At 38.8% G+C, this 24,575-nt stretch overlaps 1 protein-coding gene across 1 annotated transcript in view; it reads left to right on the forward strand.

The window, feature by feature from the left end:
- Positions 1-24,575, forward strand: part of TM9SF3 (transmembrane 9 superfamily member 3) — a 70,652-nt gene that overhangs the window by 9,372 nt on the left and 36,705 nt on the right. The window contains exons 2-7 of the mRNA XM_026493768.4: positions 1,187-1,382; positions 10,940-11,062; positions 14,072-14,232; positions 15,267-15,344; positions 22,089-22,220; positions 24,375-24,541. Coding sequence (XP_026349553.1) covers positions 1,187-1,382; positions 10,940-11,062; positions 14,072-14,232; positions 15,267-15,344; positions 22,089-22,220; positions 24,375-24,541 — 857 coding nt within the window. The remainder of the gene's footprint in view (positions 1-1,186; positions 1,383-10,939; positions 11,063-14,071; positions 14,233-15,266; positions 15,345-22,088; positions 22,221-24,374; positions 24,542-24,575) is intronic.

Genomic DNA, 24,575 nt, shown 5'->3' on the forward strand with positions numbered 1-24,575 from the left:
ACTCTACACTACTAGTTGACTGAAATTCTATCCAGTGTTGTCTTTAATTTTTATTTCTGATTAGGATTACTAGTTTTAAAATTATTTGGGTAATTGCTTTTCATAGAATCACTGGAATTTTAAACTTGAGATCTTAGAAATCTATGGCACATCCCCCAGTTGGATGCTGGAAAGGTGAAGTCACCTACCCAAAGTTATTGGACCACACTCCAGATTTAGCTATATACGTATTTACTGATGGGGAGAGCCATAGTTATTTATTCAAAGAAATATGCGTACAGTGTATGTCTTTCAGGCTAATGAGGGGGGAAGGACAGAATGATGGCTTGAATGGACTGTGGAGATTTCGTAGCGTAGCTTTCTCTTCCTCTTGTTTAGTCATTTCTATCCTTTCTAGTACTTTGACTAGTGGTCATGGAAAAGATTAGAAAGTAAATGAAATTTTATTTGTGCTTGCTAGCAACATTAAATTTTTTAGTTTCTAATGATTAACATGAGTTTCTGGGTAAGTTATTGATCTTCTTTCCTCCTTCCATGTCCATATTAGCATGGTGAATAATGTTTCTGGGTTCATCATTATTTGATGTGCTATTGGACTTTTGTGTGCTATTGGACTTTGTTTATACAATGCCCTCTATAAAACAAAGTAAGAAAAGGTGGATCTGCCTGAGACCACAGTCAGAAGATAAAATTTTAAAATTCGTCAAGTCTCAGGGTGCCTGGGTAGCTCAGTTGGTTAAGCATCTGACCCTTGATCTCAGCTCAGGTCTTGATCTCAGGGTCTTGATCTCCAATTCTGACTTCATTGTCTACAAGTGTAAAATTCACCAAGTGTCTTTTTTAAGGTGTGGACATTGATCATCAGATTACAATAAACTTCCAGTATTTTTTTTTAAAGATTTTATTTATTTATTTGACAGAGAGACAGCTAGAAAGGGAACACAAGCAGGGGGAGTGGGAGAGGGAGAAGCAGGCTTCCTGCTGAGCAGGGACCCCGATGCAGGCATGACCTGAGCCACAGGCAGGGCACTTAACGACCGAGCCACCCAGGCGTCCCAAACTTCCGGTATTTTATTTTATAGGTTCCCAAAGACGGTACACTTTTGTTTAGAACAAATAACAAATATTTCCTTAATTTGAATTAGATTTTTAAAAAAACATATTACGATTTGTTTTTTTGTTTCAGTATCAAGATAAAGAGGAAGTTGTCTTATGGATGAATACTGTTGGGCCCTACCATAATCGCCAAGAGACATATAAGTACTTTTCACTTCCATTCTGTGTGGGGTCAAAAAAAAGTATCAGTCATTACCATGAAACTCTGGGAGAAGCACTTCAAGGAGTTGAATTGGAATTTAGTGGTCTGGATATTAAATTCAAAGGTAAGTAAATCTTAATAGTCCTTATAACACAAGTTAGATTGAAGACCAGGGTTTCTCAGTTTTGGCACTGTTGACATTGGAGCCAAATAATTCCTTTTTGTGGGAGGCTATCCTGTACATTCTAGGATGTTTAGCAGAGTTCCTGACTCCATCCAGTAGATGCCAGTCGCACCCTCCAGTTGTGACAACCAAACCTGTCTTCAGACATTGATTGATCTTAGAGAACCATGGCTCTAGACTCTAAAAAATGTTTTAATCTACAAGTTAAGTGTATTGCATTTAGAAAAGTATGTTAGTAACAGATTTTTTTGGAATATTTGTAAAATAATAAAGTAAAAATTGTTAAGAAAATTCTACTTCCCTAACCCATTTCTTTCTGAAAAGTGATTTCTGGTAAACCTCTAGTGATTGGATATATGTGGTTGGGGAAGGCCTCATTGATTCGTAATTTCTGGAGGTTCAGGGATGTAACAGAGTATATGGGATACTTAAAATTTTTGTGTAAAGCCTCAAATCCAAACTTGTACCATTGGCTCAGAATGTATTAGTCTGCGTGTATTAATTTACTCTCTCAATTTCTGTAGGGTAGTGTGGTTTTCAATTTTAAGTCAGGGACACCTAGGTGGCTCAGTTGGTTAAGCATCTGCCTTCGGCTCAGGTCATGATCCTGGGGTTCTGGGATTGAGTCCCCCATTGGGCTTCTTGCTCAGTGGGGAGCCTGCTTCTCCCTTTGCCTGTTCTGCCTGCTGCTCCCCTTGCTTGTGCTCCCTCTCTCTCTTTTTCTGACAAATAAATAAATAAAATCTTAACAAAAAATTCAAGGCAAAGACTTGTTAAAATTGGAAAAAATCCTCATCTATTTATTTTGCTGGTATCTATTTTATCAGGCCCTTTAAGTGTGTTTAAACTTTTAATTTTCCTCTGTGAAATTTGCCAGAGTGTATTTCCTGCATAGACATTTTTAACTCCACAAGCAGAAGCCTGAGTAATTGAATTTTTACAGGATCTGTGATTAGGCATCTTGATTTTTGAATAGAGCTTGGATCTTGTAATCAGGAGCTTTGAATTTTAATCCTATTTCTTTTACTGTATTGATTTTACTGAAGTTCTTTACTCTAATTTTGAGTTCATTGTCTACAAGTGTAACATTAACAGTAACTGACTTCTGGTATTTTTGCACTTTTGAGAGGAGGATGTGATTGAGAGATTTTATTGATTGATTGATTTTATTTATTTATTTGAGAGAGCGCGCGCCAGTGAGAGAGAGTGCCAGCGAGGGAGAGAGCATTGGTGGGGGGGGAGAGGGAGAGGGAGAAGCAGACTCCCCGCTGAGCAGGGAGACCAATGTGGGGCTTAATCCCAGAACCCCAGGATCACCCATCTAAGCCTAAGGCAGAGGCTTAACTGACTGAGCCACCCAGCCTCCCTGAACTGAGATATTTTAAAAATAATATTTTACAGATAATGTTTAATTTTGATTGGTTAAATTTTATTCTTGTGTTTAGAGTATTTTTTGTTACTGTTGTTGAAAATTGGTATATGTATTTGCATTCTTCTCCCCCATTCCTCTCCACCACTATATTCTTTGAAGCTTAATCATAAAATTAAGTTGTAAATTTAAACCACAGTGGCCTGGCCTGTAACTTTATAAATTATTGTGAACATGCCCTGAGGCTTGCATTTTAATTTAATCAGGTAACCTAAATATCTAATTGCAAGTAAGGGGAAAACTTAGAGTGTGGGATCTTTGAACACCTCAACCTGCATTTATTCACATAACTTTCTCCTTTTTTGTGTTTGGTGCACATTTCTAGTTTACTGAAGAGGAACCCGACAAAGCGAATAGGCAAAAACTCTTGAGTCCTACTTTTGCTACCATGGACAGATTTCAGCACTTTTTGAAATCTTCACCCTATTTACTAAAGAAGAGCTGTCTTCACCTTTTTTCTTTTATGAGTTCCTTGAGGCTGAGATGGAAAAATTGTTTAGATAGAGGGAAACAGTTTTCATGGGCTACAAAAGTGAGGTTTACTTTACTTTCGGACTGAGCACCTTTAGATGAAAAGAACAAGAACTGGCCGGGTGTTATTCCCCAAGAGCTGGCGGTTCCTTGGAGTCTTGTCAGCTCTGCACCTCCAACGCGGATATGCTGCTAAGGGAGCCGCTAAATTAAGTGGTCCAGATGAAAAAGTAAATGCTGATTAGATTTCTCTTTCTACTGTAGTCCCTTGCTTGCCCTGTTCAGACACATAGTTGATCATGCTTTGAAAAATGTTTTATGAGGTTTCCTGGTTATTTATACTGTCATAGAATTTTAAAGGTTGGATGCACCTTAGAGATTGTGTCATCTGATTTCCCCTTAGTGAGGCCCAGAGATGAAATGATTTGCCCAAGGCATATCACAGCATATTAATAATGCCACAGAAACTAGAACCTTCTGTCCCTATGTGAATTATAGAAATATTTATATTGTTAATCTTTTCATCTCTCAAGTGTTTGATTTTTAAAGGTTCTTCTGAAGGCATAAGAAAATAAAATTTTGGAAATATTTTGAAACTAGAAAATACTGTGTATATGTATACATACACACATGTGCACATAGATATACACACACACCTTTCTTTAAATTTAGTAGATTCCATCAGGCTAAATGGATTGGTATATCATAAAGTGAAGGTCACTAAATAGACTTTTAGGGAACGAATAAGAGTTTTAAGTCTAATGTAGGATGCCTCTTACTTGAGATTTTACACACCACTCTTTTCCCCCCTAATAAATATACTACCACTAGACAAAATACAAAATTGAGAACATTTAGAGAAAATTAAGAAGAGAAGGGCAGAATTAAATGGGGTATCTTTGAGGGCGCCTGGGTGGCGCAGTCGTTGAGGGTCTGCCTTCGGCTCAGGGCGTGATCCTGGCGTTCTGGGATCAAGCCCCACATCAGGCTCCTCCGCTGGGAGCCTGCTTCTTCCTCTCCCACTCCCCCTGCTTGTATTCCCTCTCTCGCTGGCTGTCTCTCTGTCAAATAAATAAATAAAATCCCAGTGCCGCCTCTGCCTACCTGTGTAGTCATGGACAAATTATTCTGCCTCTTTGATCTCATTGTCCTCATCTGTGAAATGAGGGAAATAACATCCATTTGATAGAGTTGTTCGATTTAAGTGAGGTAATTTATGTAGAGCATTTATCAAAGTTCCTGATACATAGTTCACATTTTAAAAATGGCCGTCAATGTGGATACTGATAGCACATAATGTGGGTCTCTAGTTCCAACTTAATTTGTTACTAGCAATTATGAAATGTTAAATTAGTTTACTGATTTTTTATCTCAAGCTGTTGCACTAGCCCGCTGGGTACTTCAGTTAGTTCTGCTAGGACAGGGACAGTGGCATTCTTGCTCACTCTTGCATCCTTAGCTATGAAGACATTGTAAGCTCTCAATAAACTGTGTAGCACCTGGGCAGTTTGTGCCAATCTGTTCTTTAGGTAATTGGTTCGCTGTGATCTTTAGATGATCTGAAATAGTAGTTCCTTACCAGGGGCGGTCACTGTCCACTCCCCTCCCCTTCACTTGAGAATTCTTACAGTATAATGAAGGATATTGTTGAAAAGTTGATGGCTTCTAAAGGATTCTTTTCTCCCGTTTGTTTTATTGATCTTCATTTGAATTTTCTTTTCCTTGAATATCCCAACTTAACAGAGGGATGAAATTGTTTCATAAGTATTTCTTCTGCTTCTCTGGAGTGAAATGATAAGTTGAGAGTACTACAGATAGAAATGCCAAGGGCCGGTTAGAGTCCTATATATTTCGAATTCAGGGATTCTCAATCTTAACGATTTTCATCCTCAATGTTATGAGGTGTATTATCCTTATTTTTCAGATGAGGAGTTGGGCCCCAGAGGTTAAGTAACTTGTCCAAGGATTCACAGATGGAAAGTGGCAGAGTAAGGATTTGAACCTAGGGAATGCAATGCTAGAGTTTGAGCTTTTAACCACTATGCAGTGTGTCCCTCCAGATAGCCGTCTGGTGATAAAGGCCTGATGGCCCAAGAGTGGGGAAAGGGCTGAGGAAGTGGCAGGTTCTTTTCATTCAGCCTAAAGATTTTTATTTAAGTTAATCCCCCCACCCTGTTTTCAGTTCCTGGATTCTACTCTCCCTGCAGTCCCTAATTCTGCAGCCTCCATGGTGGTGGTCTCTAAGAGAAGGTGCCTCTGGTCTACTGTAGGGGGAGTTGAGGTTATTCATCTAGCTTTGTAATGGGTGGAGAAGGGGACTTGGACATCCAAGCCTTCCATAAACGTATTTTTATACAGTTCCCCTGTGTGTTCAGCCCTACATCTGTTCCCTACTTTTCAATGTGTGTCTCAAGTGTCTCTTGTGTTCAGTGACACCAAACCCCTTTCTTCTGTTACGGTTTCCTCTGCTTTGCTATTTTCTGTTCATTTTCAATTTTCCAAAAATATGCTGAGATATTTTCTTACTGTCTTCTTCTTCTCCTTGTGTACTACATCCTTTTTATTCCTTTATTGACTTTTTAATGGGGTTTCAGGAGGGAAAAGACACATACTTGTGGTTAATCTGCCTTGTTTAATTGGACGTCTGGGAACTCGGTGCCATATTTTGTCCTCCTGGTTTTACCCAGTGTTTTAGCCAGACCAAATAATTTGAATCTTGTACGGAATCTTGATTCTAGGTATTTTGAATTCTTGGTGCTAGCAGTTCCTTAAACCTTGTGCTAACTGCAAATTTGAATAGCGTGGGCTTTTTACAAATTCTTATTCAAGCCATTGATAACATTGTTCTACTCCAGATTGATATCTATCTTTTTTCCCCAAAAGGATGTATATGTATATATTTTTTTCTGATTTTGATGTGATGATATAGGATCAGTGTATAAAATTTAGAAACTACAGAGAAATATAAAGAAGGAAATAAAAATCATCTGGATGTAATTACCATTAACATTTTCTTCCTTCCTTCCTTCTTTCTTTACATTCATCCACATTATTTAGAGTTTTTAAAAATCAGGTTCATGTTATTTATCTGATTTTAAAAAATTGGTGTAACATATAGTGTTTAGTATTTGTCAGATACTGCTTATTAACTCTTAATAAGTTATATATAAATTAGTTTTTACTCTTCTTATTTTAACATCTATGAGCTTGTCTTCATATTGTTAATTACTTTTTTAAAAATATGTTTATGTAGTATTCTATAACTTGGATATTGTAATTTTTCCCATTTCCCAGTTATAAGATAATCTGATTATTTTCCTTCTTCCTTTCCTCCCTTCCTTCCTTCCTTGCTTTTACTTTTTACCTCTTTTTCCTGTCAGAAATAATGCATTTGGCTACCCTAGCACATAAGTATTTTAATGCGTCTCTGAGTCTTTTATTAGGATAAATTCTTGGAAGTGGAATTAGTGAATCAAAGAATATAAACATTTTTAAGGCAGTTCTTGATGCATGTTGCCAATTAGTCATCTAGGAAAAAATTGTACAGTATATATGGCAGATAGGTTGGTCAGTTAATCAGTACTCATGTATATGCTCAACATGACTATTCCAGATTGTCCAGTCCATTTTTTTTCATTCAGCAGTTCTTAAGTGTTTCCTGCCTTCCAGCAGTGTGGTAGACTCTCTGGATGTACAAAGTTGAACCAGAGGCTCTGGCTTCAGGGGTCCGTGGGTTCTCTGAAATTGTACGCTTAGTTTTGTGTGAATGTACATTTTAGAGGGGGCAAGGGAAATATTACTTTCATTGAATTCTCAGAGGGGTGTGTAGCCCGAGGAAACTTAACACTGTCTGTGAATGTATTGACACTTTTATTTTTTTATTTTTTATTTTTTTTTTAAAGATTTAATTTATTTATTCGGCAGAGATAGAGACAGCCAGCGAGAGAGGGAACACAAGCAGGGGGAGTGGGAGAGGAAGAAGCAGGCTCATAGTGGAAGAGCCTGATATGGGGCTCGATCCCATAACGCCGGGATCACGCCCTGAGCCGAAGGCAGACGCTTAACCGCTGTGCCACCCAGGTGCCCCTGTATTGACACTTTTAATCCTTAAAACAACTCTAGGAAGGAGAGAGCATAGATGTTATCTCTGTTTTATGGCTGAAGGATCTGAGGTTTACAGAAGCTAAATGAATTTTTTAACTCACATAGCCAATAAATAAAGACTGAAACTCTTAAGTTTCTATCTTTTTTTTTTTTTTTTTTTTTAAATAAATCTGTCTATATTGACTTCATGAAAAACTGCCAAGTGCTGTTGAATTTGAGGTTGAGCATTTGTGATTTCCAGTTTGGTAATGCTGTCAAAAGAGAAAGCTAATAAAGCTAGGCATGATATATTCTTAGAGAACTCAAATAATTACCACATTCTTTTTTCAATGTTTTCACTCTCTGTTTGAGCTTTATTAGTTATTAGTCTGGGATGTTATTATGAATTGATGACAGACTTATTGGCAGGTAGTTTCCAGGAACTACTCTTGCTCTCTGCTTTTGAAAAATCAGTATTAACAGTTGTCACTTTATGCCTTTGGTTTTGTTTTTTCCCCTCATGTAACGCCTTTACACTGGCGAGATCTTAATTGCATCCTCTTCAGAATTGAGAGGTGTGTGTTTCGTCTGAGAAAGGTATGCCCTTTTATAATTTTAAAGCAGTGATTTATGGTGGTAGATTTTTCAGGAGATTTTCCAGTTCTGCAGAACGCTGAATGATGATCTGGCATATTCAGGCACATCACATTAGTTACCTTCAAAGCGGCGCCCTCCCGAGAGAAGCGCTGTTCTAGCTGAGCAACCAGACTCTTCAATTATTTGTGATGTTTGTATTTGCCCACATGCCTGCAAGAGGAATTTCATTAAAATATGATCAACTAAGGTCCTTTTTATAGCCTGCCATCAAGATAGGTTTTCCCCTTTGACCACATTTCTTTACTAGATTTTACATCAGTGAAAGATACTCTTCAAGACTTCTTTGTGAATCATACTGAGATAACTCTGCTCAAAAATTTCATTTGTTTAAATTGGCATTTTCTCCTATATACACACACACGCAGACACCCTAATCATACACAGATGCATGTGTGTATACATACTGTAATACACTTCATGTTTTCCTTTGCCAAATAAATGGAAAATCATGCTTTTAAAATTTGCTAAAATTTTTTGCTTATTTGTTTAGTGCCTGTTCTGTGCAGGGTACTGAAACAGGCATAGCTCAGGGTAAAAAGGATATAATCAGTATAGACATAGCTCTCAAGACCTGATGGTCTTTTGAGGAAGTAAGATACTGGTATGAGGTTATAAGTGTTATAGACCTGGGTACTGTAGGGAGGTATGGAGAGAAAGCCATGGGACTTCAGAGAAAGAGACAGGCTGTGGGGTTTGAGAGGTGTGAGGGGTGGGGAATCAAGGATTACTCTGTGGAGGAGAGGGTAGGGGGATGGGAAGTATTTTAGGATGGGCATTTGTGGTGGACTTCCCAGCATAGGCAAAAAAGTCCAGAGGCCAGGAGAGCACAAGGTGTGTGGGAACTGCAGGTAGTTGAGTTTGGCTGGAGTATAGGGAGAGAGGATGATAGATAGTTGGGTGAGAGAGAGCTGAACACAGTTCACACTATGAGGAATCTTAAAAGCTTTATCAGGTCAGTGCCATATTGTATATCTCAGAACTTCATACATAAAACCGCCACATTGTTAATGGCGATTGTCAGTGACTGTCTGATTTTAACAGCAAGGGATTTGGTGGCTTTGCAGTGTTTCACTGTGAGGTCTCCCACAGCCGTTTGTTGCTACCGAAGCCTGGACCTTCCTGTGGTTCTCTTTTTTCCCTTGTTGCTGTAGTTGCCTGCTGCCCTTTGTGCAGTGTTGCACTCCATGGAAATCCTGTTTGGGGACCTCTTGCTACCGTTTCTCCTAGCTCCTGCTGGAAGAACCCTTTATAGCCACATTGTGGCTTAACCCTCCCTCCATTCTCTGCTCAGGCGTAGTTTTTGCCATTATGAAAATCCTAAATTCCTTGATGCCTAAAAGGGCCTTAATAGAAAGGAAATCTGTATGGGAGCCATTGTTGTTGGAGACAACAAAGTGGTTATCTTCTCCTACTTTGGGAGTAAAAGTATTTCCCTATCCCTCCTTTATGGGACTTCAGTGTTTCCTGCCATCTTCGGTGTTGTGGGCTTGGGGTACCCACTCTGGGCTGAGCTATAATAAGGGGAAGCTGTTCTCTCTTGTTGAGGGTTGGGGAGACAAGTTGGAAGTGTCTGGAGTTACAACTCAGATTGCTGTTTCTCATGGAAATAATATTGTAGTTGGCCACTAATCATGGTTCAGCTGCAGTTTATGTTTAAGAAGTTTTAATCAACATTTAAGAAAGTTAACGTCGTTTCTTGGGGGGAATCGTATTTCAAGTTCTTAATAACCAATGATACAGTACAGGAGAACTTAAACAGCTGTGCTTTCTTTTTGTATTGTTGTTAAGATTTATCTTTTATTCTCATTGTGTAAGTAATATATGAAAACAATTTAATAATTTCAGTGGACATCTAGAGTGTTGCAGGTTTTTTGGGTTTTGTTTCATTTAGAAACTAATGACCATAAGCATATTTTTCCAGTTTTATTGAGAAATAATGACATATTTCACTGTATAAGCTTAAGGCATATAGTATGATGGTTTGATTTACGTATTGTGAAATGATTGCCACAAATAGGTGGAAAGAAAAGAAGAGAAGAATGAAGAAAAAATTTTCTCATTGTGATGAGAACTCAGGATTTACTCTTAAAGACCTTCGTATGTATCATGCAACAGTGTTACCTATAGTCACCATGTTGTACATTGCATCCCTAGTACCTATTTATAAGAACGTTTTGAAAGCACATTTTTGAAAGGTTTATAGGTTAGAGACCATCTGAACAATATTGTGGTAGCAGTATTTTTGAAAGCAGTCAAGAGTGGAAATGACTCATCTCTAGGGGACCTTTGGGTAATTTATAAACAGTGACACCTGCTAGATAGAGGTTTGTATTTTAATCTTTCTAATTATGAAGAGTCACTGGGATTCCTCATAGAATCTGTGGCCTCTAGTGTCTTGCATTTCCAAGAATGTTAAAAATGAATATTGATCTCAGAGATCTTAAAGCTAGAAGTTGTTCTAATTAGGATCCTATTTTTGAGTTTTTATATATGTTAAACAAAAACTTGCTTATGTATTTTAAGCGTTCTTATTTTTGTTTTTTAAACCAAATCATCCATTTAAAATTATTTTATAAATGTTCTTATATAGTTTTCTTTATATAAAGGACAATTTTTTCATGTAATAAGATAATCTTGGAAAAGGAAGATGGTTAAATTGTTTTACTTTGAAAAAACCTTCAAACATACATAAAAAGGGAAAGAATTCTGTACTGAACCCTCATATAGTTATCACCTGGATTCGACGATTAGGAATACAAATTTTACCTTAAGGAAATGTTGGTTTTTTTCTTGCATTATTTTTCCTATAACTGTTTTACAAACCAGTGTGCTAATTTGCAGTTTTTATCTTATGCAGATGATGTGATGCCAGCCACTTACTGTGAAATTGACTTAGATAAAGAAAAGAGAGATGCGTTTGTGTACGCTATCAAGAATCACTACTGGTACCAGATGTACATAGACGACTTACCAATATGGGGTGGGTATTGTATGTTCTGGTTAAAGTTTGGGAATATTTGTGTAATAAGCACGACTTATGTCACCAGTCTTAAGGTGATTGATTGTACTCTGAATCAGGAAGCGTGTTTTCAGTGTTTTTCCACAGAATGATTTTAACCGATTTTACGGTCCCCTTTACTTGAAGTGGTTTTAACATTGCTAAGCCTTGTATGAAACGCCCTCAAAATATAACTTTTAGATACAACTTTTCAGATTCAAGGGATTAAAAGGTATTTTGAACAATCTGAAATAGCCTCCCTTCCCCCATTTTTTTCATATCTTACTTTGACTTATTCTGTCAAATACAAAGGAACTAGATAGGATTTTGAAGTTTTATTTTGGCTTTCTCTCATGTGGAGCTGGTGGTATGGTTTTTAGATAAGACAGTCTCCTGAATTCCTTGTTTCACTAGTTCCTATGTTATTTTCCAAAACACTATCTGTTTAAAATTTTTTTCATTTTTTTTTTAAGATTTTTTTTTTTAAGTAATTTCTACATGCAGCATGGGGTCAGACTTACAACCCCAAGATCAAGAGTCGCATGCCCTACTGACTGAGTCAGCTAGGTGCCCCTAAAAATGGTTAATGTTTTAGCTCTTATTTATCTCTGTTAATGGAGAGGATCTATGGCATAGTTAATACAGACCTGTGCAAAATCCAAACTTTGTGTTGGACATGATTACATTATTTAAGTCGTTGGTTTTTTTGTGTTTTTTTTTTAAAGAATATATTTACATGTAGCTTTGCAGGAGAATGATATTAGGGAAAGGAATTACATCTGTGTACTGTTGAAATGAGTTATAAACATAGCAAGTCAGTCTAAAGTAAGTGAATATTCTAAAAGGGGCGGAAAAAAAAAACCCCGGGTAGTTGCATACTTACTGCAATTGGCAGGGCATTTGGGGACCACAGCTGCTCTTCATCCCTTTGTTTCTCATATGGGTGACAGCTTGCAAGGCACAGAGCTCTGCCAGATGTGTACTAGTGAGTGACTGGGTAGGGAGAGTCCCATAGCTGGTTTGGCTGCATTAAGATGGTGAACTTGTTAAGAATCTGATTAAATTATTTTAAATGCAAAGCACAGCCAACTATCAGCCAGCGTGTTTGATCATATTATTCTCTTAGTTTTTTTTTTCCTTCCCCTTTGGACACCTGTTCTTTGTATAATGAATATTCGAATTCTTAAAATTGTTAGCAGACTACTACATTCATGAGCAGCAAACTGAAATACTGAAAATATCAGACCAGAGTTTAATGTAGTGCCAAGATAAAATTTGTAAGAAAGTCAATCTCAAGATATAATTGTGTGCATCATTGCTACTCTGTTGCATGTTAATTAGGTATAAATAGTAAGCGTTTCATATAAATGACTGTAATTAGTATTACATTAACACAGGCATTTCTGTGATCAGCTCCAAGGGTAGCAAGAAGATGTGCTGAATATTCACTCAAGATTTCTGAGCCTGTAGTTCAGGAGAACCCGTTAGTCAGGGTTTCCTCTTTTTTTTTTGGTGAGAGAGAAGGTTACTCCCGTGTTCTTTTCCATTGCTTTTGGGTTTCTTGTCTGGAACCTTAGGGTTTTTTCAGTCATTTCCGTGGGTCTCCTTAGCAACATGGCAGCTGTGCTTTCCTGTCCTAAAGTAAATCTTTTTTAGCCCTGGGATTCTAGGGTCTGCCATGTTTAGGAGAGTACATTTGGGTGTCCGAGAAGGTCTGAACTATGGGAATTCTTGTCAGAAAAAAAATTCTTGCTTGGCCTTTTTCTGGGGTAAGTGTTTCAGTGTCTTTTAAAAGCCCCATAGAGAACAGCTTCTTATTTGGTGTAATTGCGCCTCCACCCCCAGAGTTTTCAGTGTAGATAGGTAAATAAACCTTGATGAAATTAATCATTAGAAGGATTTCATTATCCCTCTGCAACCTCAAACACAATGAAACTGTATTCCTTGAATTTGCATCAGTTTGAGAGAACGACTTTGGTTAATAAGCAAATAATCCTTAATAAGACATGATCTTTTTTCCCCCTAATACTTTAATGAGATGCACTGACCATAGAGGGAAGGCCCTACGTAGTTACTTGTAGTGGATAAGGCTCTTGGGAAGTCTATATGTTTGGGTAGGGAACATAGAGAACAGCTACCACCTGTTGTCCTGACACTGTTTGGGTCTTCTTTCAATATCCCAAACTATGATCAAAATGATCATTTTAGGGGCACCTAGGTCGCTCAGTCGGTTAAGTGTCTTCCTTTGGCTCTGGTCATGATTCCAGGGTCTTGGGATAAAACCCTGCTCAGCGGGGAGTCTCTTCTACCCTCTCCATCTGCCCCTCCCCTCCTGCTTGTGCTCTCTCTTTCTCTCTTTCATATGAATAAATAAAAAATCTTAAAAAAAAAACAAAACCACAATGATCATTTTAAACTAGTGCCTCATTAACATTTCTCTTACGCTCCTTTTGTTTTGATGATTTCCCAAGGAATAGGTCCAGTACTTGAAGCATAAAGAGGAGGCATTTTAAGTTTTGATACTGATACACACGTATGTGCAGCTTAGTTAGGCATATGTAGATCTTAGGTTATTAGAGAAAGTGCTACATTGGGCCTCTGGAGAACTTGGTTTTAATTTTAGTTTACTACTAACTGGGTGACCATGCCAGATGGTGACCATACTTCCCTGAAATTTTCAGGCGTTAGGAAGTATACACATATAAGGTGATAATTATTACCATGAAGGTGATACTCATGACAAAGCAATGAACTTTGAGGATCAAATTAGTGATAGATTATGTTGAGCTGTTCATGGTATGACCATGGTTTATGTTGGCCAAGTCGTTAACAAAGAGTAGAAGTCTAGCCTGTACTTTTGTCCTTTTCTAACCATGAAGAATAATGGTAATATTGCTTGTTTATAAAAACTTTTTTTATGGGCTTTTAGCTTCTAACATATTTTAAACATTAAGTGATATTACCTTATATAAAGTGTTACTTCTTTTGTAGGTATTGTTGGTGAAGCAGATGAAAATGGAGAAGATTACTATCTTTGGACGTACAAAAAACTCGAAATAGGTTTTAATGGAAATCGAATTGTTGACGTTAATCTAACTAGTGAAGGAAAGGTGAAACTGGTTCCTAATACTAAAATCCAGATGTCCTATTCAGTAAGTATTAAAATAATTGTGTACAGGAAGAAGTGTTTGTGACCTAATAGCAATAGTTAAGTGTGTTTTACTACTTCAGTAAATGAAAATAGGGTGCAACAGAATATTACTAAACCTGTATTTCCTTAATGTATGTAAGTAAGCCTCCTAAAAGCAGGGAGATTTGCTTCAGGTCTGTATTAATACGATACAGTTTACGCACTTGCAGGATTTACCATTGGCTTCAACAAAGTTTACCGTTGTAACTGAGCAGTTAGGGCTAAGCCAGCCGTGTCTTTTCATGGTTATATTTTTAGATTGCAGTATACCTTGTTGTTTCTCTTTCCTTTTTACTGTTGCAGATAGAGATGATGCTGTATTGAAAATAGCTGGATTGGTATAGTTTACCATGTTTTTGCTTTATCAGTTGGAATAAGATACTCCTGCAGAGTAAGAGCTAGTCAGAGCTCTTTGCAACTGTCAAGTTAATTCTGTTCCATTAGGATTAAAAATAGTGGAAAGAAGAAAAATCTGATGTAGGTAGCCTCTCTCTTCACCAGTTTTTTTCCTGATAGCTAGTGTGAATCCATTGCTAGTAGCCAGTTTTTGAAAGTTTTTTTTAAGCTTATGCATATGTAACTAGTGCAAATGATATTTATGTAACTGAATTTACAAAGAAGTTTGATAATTGTAATAAAATGAATGCAATCTAAAGTCAAAGATGGATAGATTCTTATTTTAATTGGTCTAGTTAATTCAGTTCTTATCACATTAATAGATCAGAGTATATAAGTCAGCAATAGTTAGTAGTCCTTGAAAACTGAAATGATCCCTCTATGTATTTTGGAAGTTTTGTTAATGCAGAGGAAAGTTGGTTAGTTTTTTTTTTTTCATCTTACGTGTTTCAGCTTCTCAAATTGGCAGTAACTTTCCACCATTTCTCTAGCTTCTTGTTCTAAGTCTGTAAATCTTGCCTAATTTTGCTCAGGGCTTTATTATCAGCTTATTAATTTGTTTACCGGCCTTTATTTTTTAAGTGAAAATTTTTTTTTCAGGTGAAATGGAAAAAGTCAGATGTAAAATTTGAAGATCGATTTGACAAATATCTTGATCCATCCTTTTTTCAACACAGGGTAGGTAAATTGTGTATTTTAAGACATTCATTATGTGCTCAGTTTAACAAACATTAACAAGCATCTGCCATATTGCAGGGCACTGCACTAAGGCCGTGGAGTTGAAACATTGGGCTTGTGGTGATTTCACCTGTGAGCTCAGAGTCCTAGGGTGATAGAGAGTTTGAGGGGAGCAGTTGAAAGCCCCCTTCATCATGCCTGTGCTTTAAACCAGTTTTGAGTAACACAAGGAAAGATACAACAAACCAAAAGCCAGAATTTTACTTTTATTATTAATGATGCTGATACTGAAAAATGTGACTTATGTCTGTGGACAGGTGGCCTTCTTAATATTAAAACTCAGAATTGGGGGCGCCTGGGTGGCACAGCGGTTAAGCGTCTGCCTTCGGTTCAGGGCGTGATCCCGGCGTTGTGGGATCGAGCCCCACATCAGGCTCTTCCGCTGTGAGCCTGCTTCTTCCTCTCCCACTCCCCCTGCTTGTGTTCCCTCTCTCGCTGGCTGTCTCTCTCTCTGTCAAATAAATAAAATCTTTAAGGGGCGCCTGGGTGGCACAGCGGTTACGCGTCTGCCTTCGGCTCAGGGCGTGATCCTGGCATTATGGGATCGAGCCCTACATCAGGCTCTTCCGCTATGAGCCTGCTTCTTCCTCTCCCACTCCCCTTGCTTGTGTTCCCTCTCTCGCTGGCTGTCTCTATCTCTGTCGAATGAATAAATAAAATCTTTAAAAAAAAATGAAATAAATAAATAAAATCTTAAAAAAAAAAAAACCACCAAAAAAACCCCCCTCAGAATTAGACTGATTTCTCACACTCAGTGCTGGACTTCTGTATATGAGCACCTGCCCTTGAGAAACTTAAAATGTGGAGAAACAAAGCAGAATGTGTGAATCCTCTAGGAAGGAACGGATGAGAGTGGAGTGAGACCAGAAACTTTTGCTGGTGGAAGTCTTTCCACATAAAAAGGAACATCAAGACTGGGAAGAAATGCCCCCACTTCCCACCAGCGATGTAAGATGGAGCTCAGACCATAAGTCCACTGGCATCGTTGCTGGTTTTGTACAGGTGGTAGCTTTGGTTCTTTATAGGAAAAAATAGATTTATTTTAGTGGTTCCCTCCTTCAGGGATGGAGATGAAAGGACAACAGGCATAAGGGGATGACTTTCTTCCTGACTTGCCTCTTCTGTCTTTTGATCTGATCTTTTAGACTGGAATTCTGAAGTTTATTGGTACTCTAAGTTTTTATGGTCTAATATTTGTATCATTGCTGCCAGACTTCATCAGAACCTGTCACTACTTCTTAATATTCCTCTAGGTCCGAGCATGCTACTCCTGGACCTAAATTTCCTCCCCGGGGGCGCCTGGGTGGCACAGTGGTTAAGCGTCTGCCTTCGGCTCAGGGCGTGATCCTGGCGTTCTGGGATCGAGCCTCATGTCAGGCTCTTCCGCTGGGAGCCTGCTTCTTCCTCTCCCACTCCCCCTGCTTGTGTTCCGTCTCTCACTGGCTGTCTCTCTCTCTGTCGATTGAATAAATAAAATCTTTAAAAAAAAAAATAAATAAATTTCCTCCCCAGCCTCCACTTCCCCTACCCCCAGTGTGTTCTCTTCAGATGTAGTGTTCATGCAGTCTTGAACGTGGTTGAGGTATAGGCACAAATAACTAAAATGTTTAGATAATATTAGAAAATATGAGGGCTCTCAACTGACATTTCCTACTGGAATACCTGAGCCTGCCCTATTTCTCATGCCATTGGGTATTGATAACTTGGGGGAAAGGCTGCCATTTGGCATTTTCACTAGTAGAGAAATGTACCATATTTCTCCTTCTAGCAGTTATTAATTGAGCACCTGCTATGTGTCAAGCACAGTGCTATGTAAGTGGACTACATTAGAGAATGAAAGCAAAGATCTGCGCTCTCTTGGAGCTTATCCTCCTAGTAGGGGAGACCTGTAATAGACAAAGTAAGTTAAGGGTGTAGTGTGCTTGAAGATATGTCCTTCAGGAGAGAGCAGTGCAGCAGGAGCGCCACAGGTGAGGCTGTAGTTTGAATATGGTGCTCAGGGTAAGCCTCTGAGATGCACTGTTGAGTAAAATCTTGAAGGAGTTGATGGAAATAAGGAATATGGATATGGGGGGCCAGGGAAGAGTACTCCAGGCAGGGGCAACAGCTTTGAAAAGCCTGGGTGGTGGAAACGTGCGGTGGGAATGCGCTCGGTGTGTTCGGTGTGCTTGAGGAATAGCAAGGAGGCCAGAGTGGCTGGAGCAGGGTGAGGGGAGGAGTAGTGGATGAGGTCAGAGAGTAGCGGGAGCCAGGTGATCCATGGCTGCTGTGGGGCCTTTGAATGCAAAGAGGGGCACGGTGTGTTTTCCACAGGGTAATGACAAATCTGACTTCTGTTTTAAAAGGATCATTCAGGTTATTATGTTGAAAAGAGGCCGTGTGGCGGGAGGGGAGAAGCAGGGAGATGAGAGGGTATTGCAGCAGTGCAGTGAGAGGGGAAGTGGCTCAGAGCAAGGTGTAGTGGCATAGTTGGTGAGAAGGTATCAGATTGTGGGCATATTGTGAAGGGGAGAGCCAACAGGGTTTCCTGATGGGTAGCAAGATAAAGAAAGGTTGACAAGAACTCACAGAGTTTTTGACCTGAGCAACTATTAGATGGAGCTGCCATTACTGAGACAAAAAGTCTGTATTTGGAGGAGGCATGGAGGGGAAGCTCAGAGTACAGCGTGGGATATGTTGGTTTTGAAGTGTCTTAAGACATCCAAATGGAGATACTTAGCACCTAGTCGAATATATCAGTCTGGGGTTCAGGAGAGAGGTCTGGGCTAGAGATACAGATTTTGTAGCCACTGGCGTATAGATGGTATTTAAAGCCATGAGATTGGATGCAATTACCAAGGCAGAGTATGTAGAACTAGAAGAGGACCAAGGACTGAGTCCTAGGGGCAGTAAGACAAGATTAGGGAGAGTAGGGTAGACCAGCTTAGGCTCTGAGGAGATCCCAGGAAGGTAGGGGGGAAAGCTTGTGTGGTGTTCTGGAAGCCAAATGAAGAAAGAGTATCTTGGAGGAGACAGAGATTAGTTCTGTTGCTGCTGGGTCAGGTGAGGTGAAAGTGACTGTCGGATTCATTTGGAGTCATCGGTAAGCTTGACAAAGCAATTTGGGGGTAGCGATGGGGCATAATCTGAACAGAGCTGGTATAAGAGCTCAGAGGAGAGGAATTGGAGGCTGCAAGTTTGGCAGCTAAAGGGAGGACAGAAACAGTGTGATAGTCAGTAGGAAGAATGGAGTCGGGAGATTTTATTTTAGATATAAAAAACTTGTTTATACGTGGAAGGGTTCACCAGCGAGTGCAAAACTGACAGTGCAGGAAGGGGGGGAGATTACTGCAGCCTGTTCCTTAAATAGGTGGGAGCGGCAGGGTCTACTGGCTAACAGTAGGGATTGTTTCTAATACTCCAAACTCAGGCTGAGGAGCTCGAGCTGGATACACACTCAGTCTCTGCCACCCACCATAACCGTGGCCACACTGCTCAGTTCCCCAGCTTCCGCCTCCTTCATAGTGAAGCAAGGATTGTGATACTGTGCAGTGTTGTGATGCTCCATTTGATAGTGTATAGAGAGCACTGAGTTCAGTGTTTGACACATAGCACGTGGCACCACTCGGGTATATATCTCTCTCCAGTGTTCTAAGATTTGTGCTGAACCTGGGGTGCTGCTTTTGGGTTAGCAACACTTAGGGGGGCTGGAGCCAGCAGTTCATAGGATTAGTAACCCCTTTGTGACATCTGGTTTATTCTTTTTAAGAAATATTTCCCGTGCTATAATACTTCCAAAATCATAACAGCATTTTGTAATTTTTGGAATAAAAGGATATTACAAAATGTCTGGTTAATGGCAGTACGTTATAATGGGTATTGGTTTAAAGTTTCTATCTTAGATTAGAAAATAGCAGGGAGCTTTGTTGAAAGTTTGCATTTCAGGTGCATTTTTCTTCTTTTTAATTTTTATCTATCTATCTATCTATCTATCTTATTTATTATTGTATGCTAGTCACCATACAGTACATCATTAGCATCTTTCTCATTACTAAATAGTAACTACATACAACTTCTTTTCTCTTAAAAAATTTGATAAATTGAAAGAAGCTAATTTTTTCTCTCATCCTTTTTTGGGTCATTAATTTCTTAGGACGAGAACAATCAAATCTTTGGAAAAGTATAATTATAGACTGCTTTTATAAGTCTTGAATGATACTTTAATGATAAACTTAAATCTCATATAACCCTTTTTTGCAAATATTTCAAATTATAATGCATTCTTTATTTCTTTTATAATTTCAGTAGATATTCAATAAATAAATTATTAAATGTAGGAAAAAATGATTTTATAAAGAGACAGAGGCAATTGGCTATCTCCTGTTTTTCAGGGAGAGTCACAGAGTTTGTCCCTTATCTGAAGCCTTAGGGTGGGTAACAGCTAGGGCTGCCGTTCACCCCAGTGCACATACTTAGCATATTAGCCAAAGTTAAAATCTGGCCTAATTGTACAAGACAGTACGCCCTTCATATTAAATACTCTATGTATGTACCTGTAGACGTGTAGAGCAGTACATCTATGAATAACGGGATATGTAGATCAGAGGTTTTATGGAGGAGAGGGTTTTCTAATTGGGCTTTAAACAGTAGATAGAATTTACAGAGGTGGATAGAAGTAGATCCCATGTGAGAAGAAATGAGAAGGAGACAGGTGGAAATGAGTGTGCTGTATTTGTGGGTCATCGAAGGAGGATAGGCCCAGCTGGAAGATAGGACATAATGGAAAGAAAGGTTGGCTAGATAAGGTAGCCTTATCTGTTGGGGGCGGGGGTGTTACCATCATCACCGCGACACTAGTTTGAAGTTCTGAGAGCCTGAAGAAGTCATAGTAGAGCAAGCCTGGCGCTTCTGGAAAAGTTCACCAGGGTGGGAGGAGCAGGCACCGAAGATGGAGGAGGAGAAGCAGCAGGCCCGTCAGGGAGGATGGTGTAGTGGCAGCAGAGATGAGATGTGACGGGAGAGCAAGGACAGTGGACAGATAATTGACTGCTGAATCAGTTTAAAAGTTCATTGCAGGCCTTTGAGAGAAATTTTATGGGGCAAAGTGAGATTGTGTCGTTTTTAGGAGTAAGTGGGGGAAGAAGCAGAAAGTGTTGTTTCCTCATTTGGAAAGTATTGGCATTGAAAGAAGGGAGATACGGGGTGCCTGGGTGGCTCAGCTGTTAAGCGTCTGCCTTCGGCTCAGGTCACGATCCCAGGGTCCTGGGATCGAGCCCGCATTGGGCTCCCTGCTCGGCAGGAAGCCTGTTTCTCCCTCTTCAACTCCCCCTGCTTGTGTTCCCTCTCTTGCTGCCCCTTTCTGACAAATAAATAAATAAAAATCTTTAAAAAAAAAAAAAAAAAGAGGGAGATAGAAGATAGGAAAAATGAGGGGACAAAAGATCATGCAAACAGTTTGAAAGATAATAATAGAAATAACAACTTGTTAATTTTTTTAGTGTTTTCCTATGAGCCTAGGCACTAAGCCATACACTTTACGTTTATTATCTTGTTTGAGCCATATAACCACCCCAGGGTGTGGATACCATTGTAGGTGGGGACCTTTGGCAATTGCTAATGCTAGAGAAAGGTGCAAATTTAGGGGTGCAAAATGAGAGAGGGGAAAGCACCTCAAGGAATGAAAGAGATATAGAGCCTAGTAGAAAGATTGATTTAAGAGGGAAACAACTTCTAGGAGATTGACAGAAGGAATGAAAGGCTAGGAGGAAAATGCAGAAAACTAAATGAAATTGGGGCCTTGGTGAGTGAAGAGAAATTTTGGTACTATCCTTGAGGAACTTTTGGGAATTAAAATATAAAGGAATTTGAGGTCAGATGCACTGAATTCTGAGATGCACTCAGAGATACAGTGTACCTTGTGATTATGAACCAGAATCTGGACATAATTCTGGGGCATATGTGTGAGTGAAATCAAAGTCAAGAGTCTTGGGAACATTGGGACACAATGAGGTATCTCATTGTTCTCTGTACCATGGAGAGCTCAGGTAGAAGGGAGCGGATAAGGATGGTGACAGGGTGAAGAAGATGAACTGGAGCAAGGGAAGTCTCTCATTCCGGAGGGTGGCCCAGATCCATGGCAGTCAACTATGATGGTTCAGTCTTTGGAATTTTGAGGAGGTTTCCAGGTTGTTGCTCAGTTCGAGGGAAGGAAAGTAACATTTATTGAGTATGTGCTGCCTGTGCCAGACATGGTATCATACTTTTTATACATGTTATTGAGCCATATAAATGAGGATAATATTATTTTCTTCCTTTTTGATATAGGAAAGTTGGGGTCACGTAGCTAGAAATTGGCAGAGTCTGGGTTAAAACCCAGGCCTGTTTGACTCCAGATCCCGTGTTCTTTCTGTGTGATGCTAAATAGCATATGTCATGTGGTCCAGTTGTACTTTATTTGTACAATAAAATTGATTGTGAAAATATGTGTATACGAGATCATGTTTTTAATGCATCTGAAGTTTACTGTAAAGAAAGCCAGTCTCTTTGCATTGTGAATACTCACCACAGTGTGTCTTAAGTTTTGATTTTTATGTAAAAGTTTAAAAAAAAATTTTTTTTGCACTGACATGCTACTGTCATCACGAAACCTATGAATTTTGTGACTGAGACTTCATGTCAGTGATATCTTATTTTCTGTTATTTTAGATTCATTGGTTTTCAATTTTCAACTCTTTCATGATGGTTATCTTCTTGGTGGGCTTAGTTTCAATGATTTTAATGAGAACTCTAAGAAAAGATTATGCCCGGTACAGTAAAGAAGAAGAAATGGATGATATGGTAAGTGAACATTTTACATTGTATTTATAAAAATGGTTTAACTCAGTGGTACTTTGAATGTTGGAATGTAGGTTCCATGAGTTTCGGAATTCAGAATTTTCAGGTTTTAGAGAAGTGTGAACTCCCTGAGGGTCTCTAATCAAATATATTAATGTTTTTACATGCTCTGATTACCTGCCCCATAATCAAATATATTTATGTTTTTTTCAGCAAAACATATGAATGTTCACCGTAAGTGAGATAAACAGTACAAATAACCTCTTCTTCACTCTCAAGTTTTGCCACCAAATAAGAATGTGTCAGACTTCTGAAACAAACTTTCGGTTTTCAGAGCTTTAGATTTCAGAATTGCAGCAAAGAAGTTGTAGACCTGTACTGACATCTTTCTAATACTTAAATACTGCAGAAAATTCGGGGAGTGGGTGAAAGGATTAATTTACATTTGGTTTAATAGGTCAGAGGGGAGCTTTGTTTTCTAAATTCTTTTACTGTATTATACACAATGTGGTAAATGAGCAAAAGTGTGTTCTGTAGAATATTAATGGCTGTTCTATGTAGATATGCTCTGTCATTAAGTAAGTTTGGAAAGGAGTTCAACATTAATATTTTAATATGCAAATGTGCATTGTGAAGTATCACAGGGTAGATAAAATATTTGGTGCTTCTCAAACACGTCTGACCAGGATCACCCCCAGCCCCTAAAAAGCCAGATTATCTTAAGGGACTGATATTTCTTAAGAACTACTGCTTTAGATACTTGCTTATTCAGGTTGAAAAGGAAAAATTGAATACTTTTTAAAAAGTGCTATAGACAGTTAAATAATATTTAATAGATAATATATAACTGATATTTTCCTCATGTATTTTCTTAGATTCCAGGGTATAAAGGACTTTTCTGCATTTTTAGGGCATCTACTACTGGCTTCAATCTTCTTTTTCTCTTTTGTTCTCCATCTGGCCCCTTGTATTTGAGCCACAGGTGTGATGTAAATGGCAAGAATAGGAATGTTCAGAGAGCCAGTGTGCTCTTCTCTCATTTTGACCATTTCTTTTATTTATTTATTTATTTATTTTTTTAAATGATTTTTTATTACATTATGTTAGTCACCATACAGTACATCCCCGGTTTCCGATGTAAGGCTCGATGATTCATTAGTTGTGTATAACACCCAGTGCGCCATGCAATACGTGCCCTCCTTACTACCCATCACCAGTCTATCCCATTCCCCCACCCCCCTCCCCTCTGAGGCCCTCAGTTTGTTTCTCATAGTCCATAGTCTCTCATGTTTCTTTCCCCCTTCTGATTACCCCCCCTTTCTTTATCCCTTTCTTCCCCTACCAATCATCCTAGTTCTTATGTTCCATAGATGAGAGAAATCATATGATAGTTGTCTTTCTCTGCTTGACTTATTTCACTTAGCATTATCTCCTCCAGTGCCGTCCATGTTGTAGCAAATGTTGAGAACTCGTTCTTTCTGATAGCTGAGTAATATTCCATTGTATATATGGACCACAACTTCTTTTTTGTTTTTTTATAAAGATTTTATTTATTTATTCGACAGAGATAGAGACAGCCAGTGAGAGAGGGAACACAAGCAGGGGGAGTGGGAGAGGAAGAAGCAGGCTCATAGCAGAGGAGCCTGATGCGGGGCTCGATCCCATAACGCCGGGATCACGCCCTGAGCCGAAGGCAGACGCTTAACCGCTGTGCCACCCAAGTGCCCCTGGACCACAACTTCTTAATCCAGTCATCTGTTGAAGGGCATCTCGGCTCCTTCCACGATTTAGCTATTGTGGACATTGCTGCTATGAACATTGGGGTGCATATGGCCCTTCTCTTCACTACTCATTTTGACCATTTCTTTTTGCTCCTAGACCTTTTCTTTTTTCCATTCTTTGGTATTCTCTGAGCACAACTGGGAGCCACCTTCCTGAGCCTCAGTGAATGCTATAATACTTTGACATTATAAATTATTTAAGGCAGTGATTATTTTAAATTTGAAATGTCTTTTCTAGGTATTTTGAAACACTTTAAATAGCTACAAGTTTGGAGGGATGGAACTTTCAACTGGAATTGTAATTTTTCACTTACTTTATGTATTTTAATTTCATTCTGAATGATTTTCTCTTCTCTCTACATATATATGTGTGTAGGATAGAGACCTAGGAGATGAGTATGGATGGAAGCAGGTGCATGGAGATGTATTTAGACCATCAAGTCACCCACTGATATTTTCTTCTCTCATTGGTTCTGGATGTCAGATATTTGCTGTGTCTCTTATTGTTATTATTGTTGCAATGATAGAAGATTTATATACAGAGTAAGTACATGTATTTAACTTTGTTTTTTCTTGT

Source organism: Ursus arctos, unplaced genomic scaffold (genome assembly GCF_023065955.2).
Source record: "Ursus arctos isolate Adak ecotype North America unplaced genomic scaffold, UrsArc2.0 scaffold_7, whole genome shotgun sequence".
NCBI lineage: Eukaryota > Metazoa > Chordata > Mammalia > Carnivora > Ursidae > Ursus > Ursus arctos.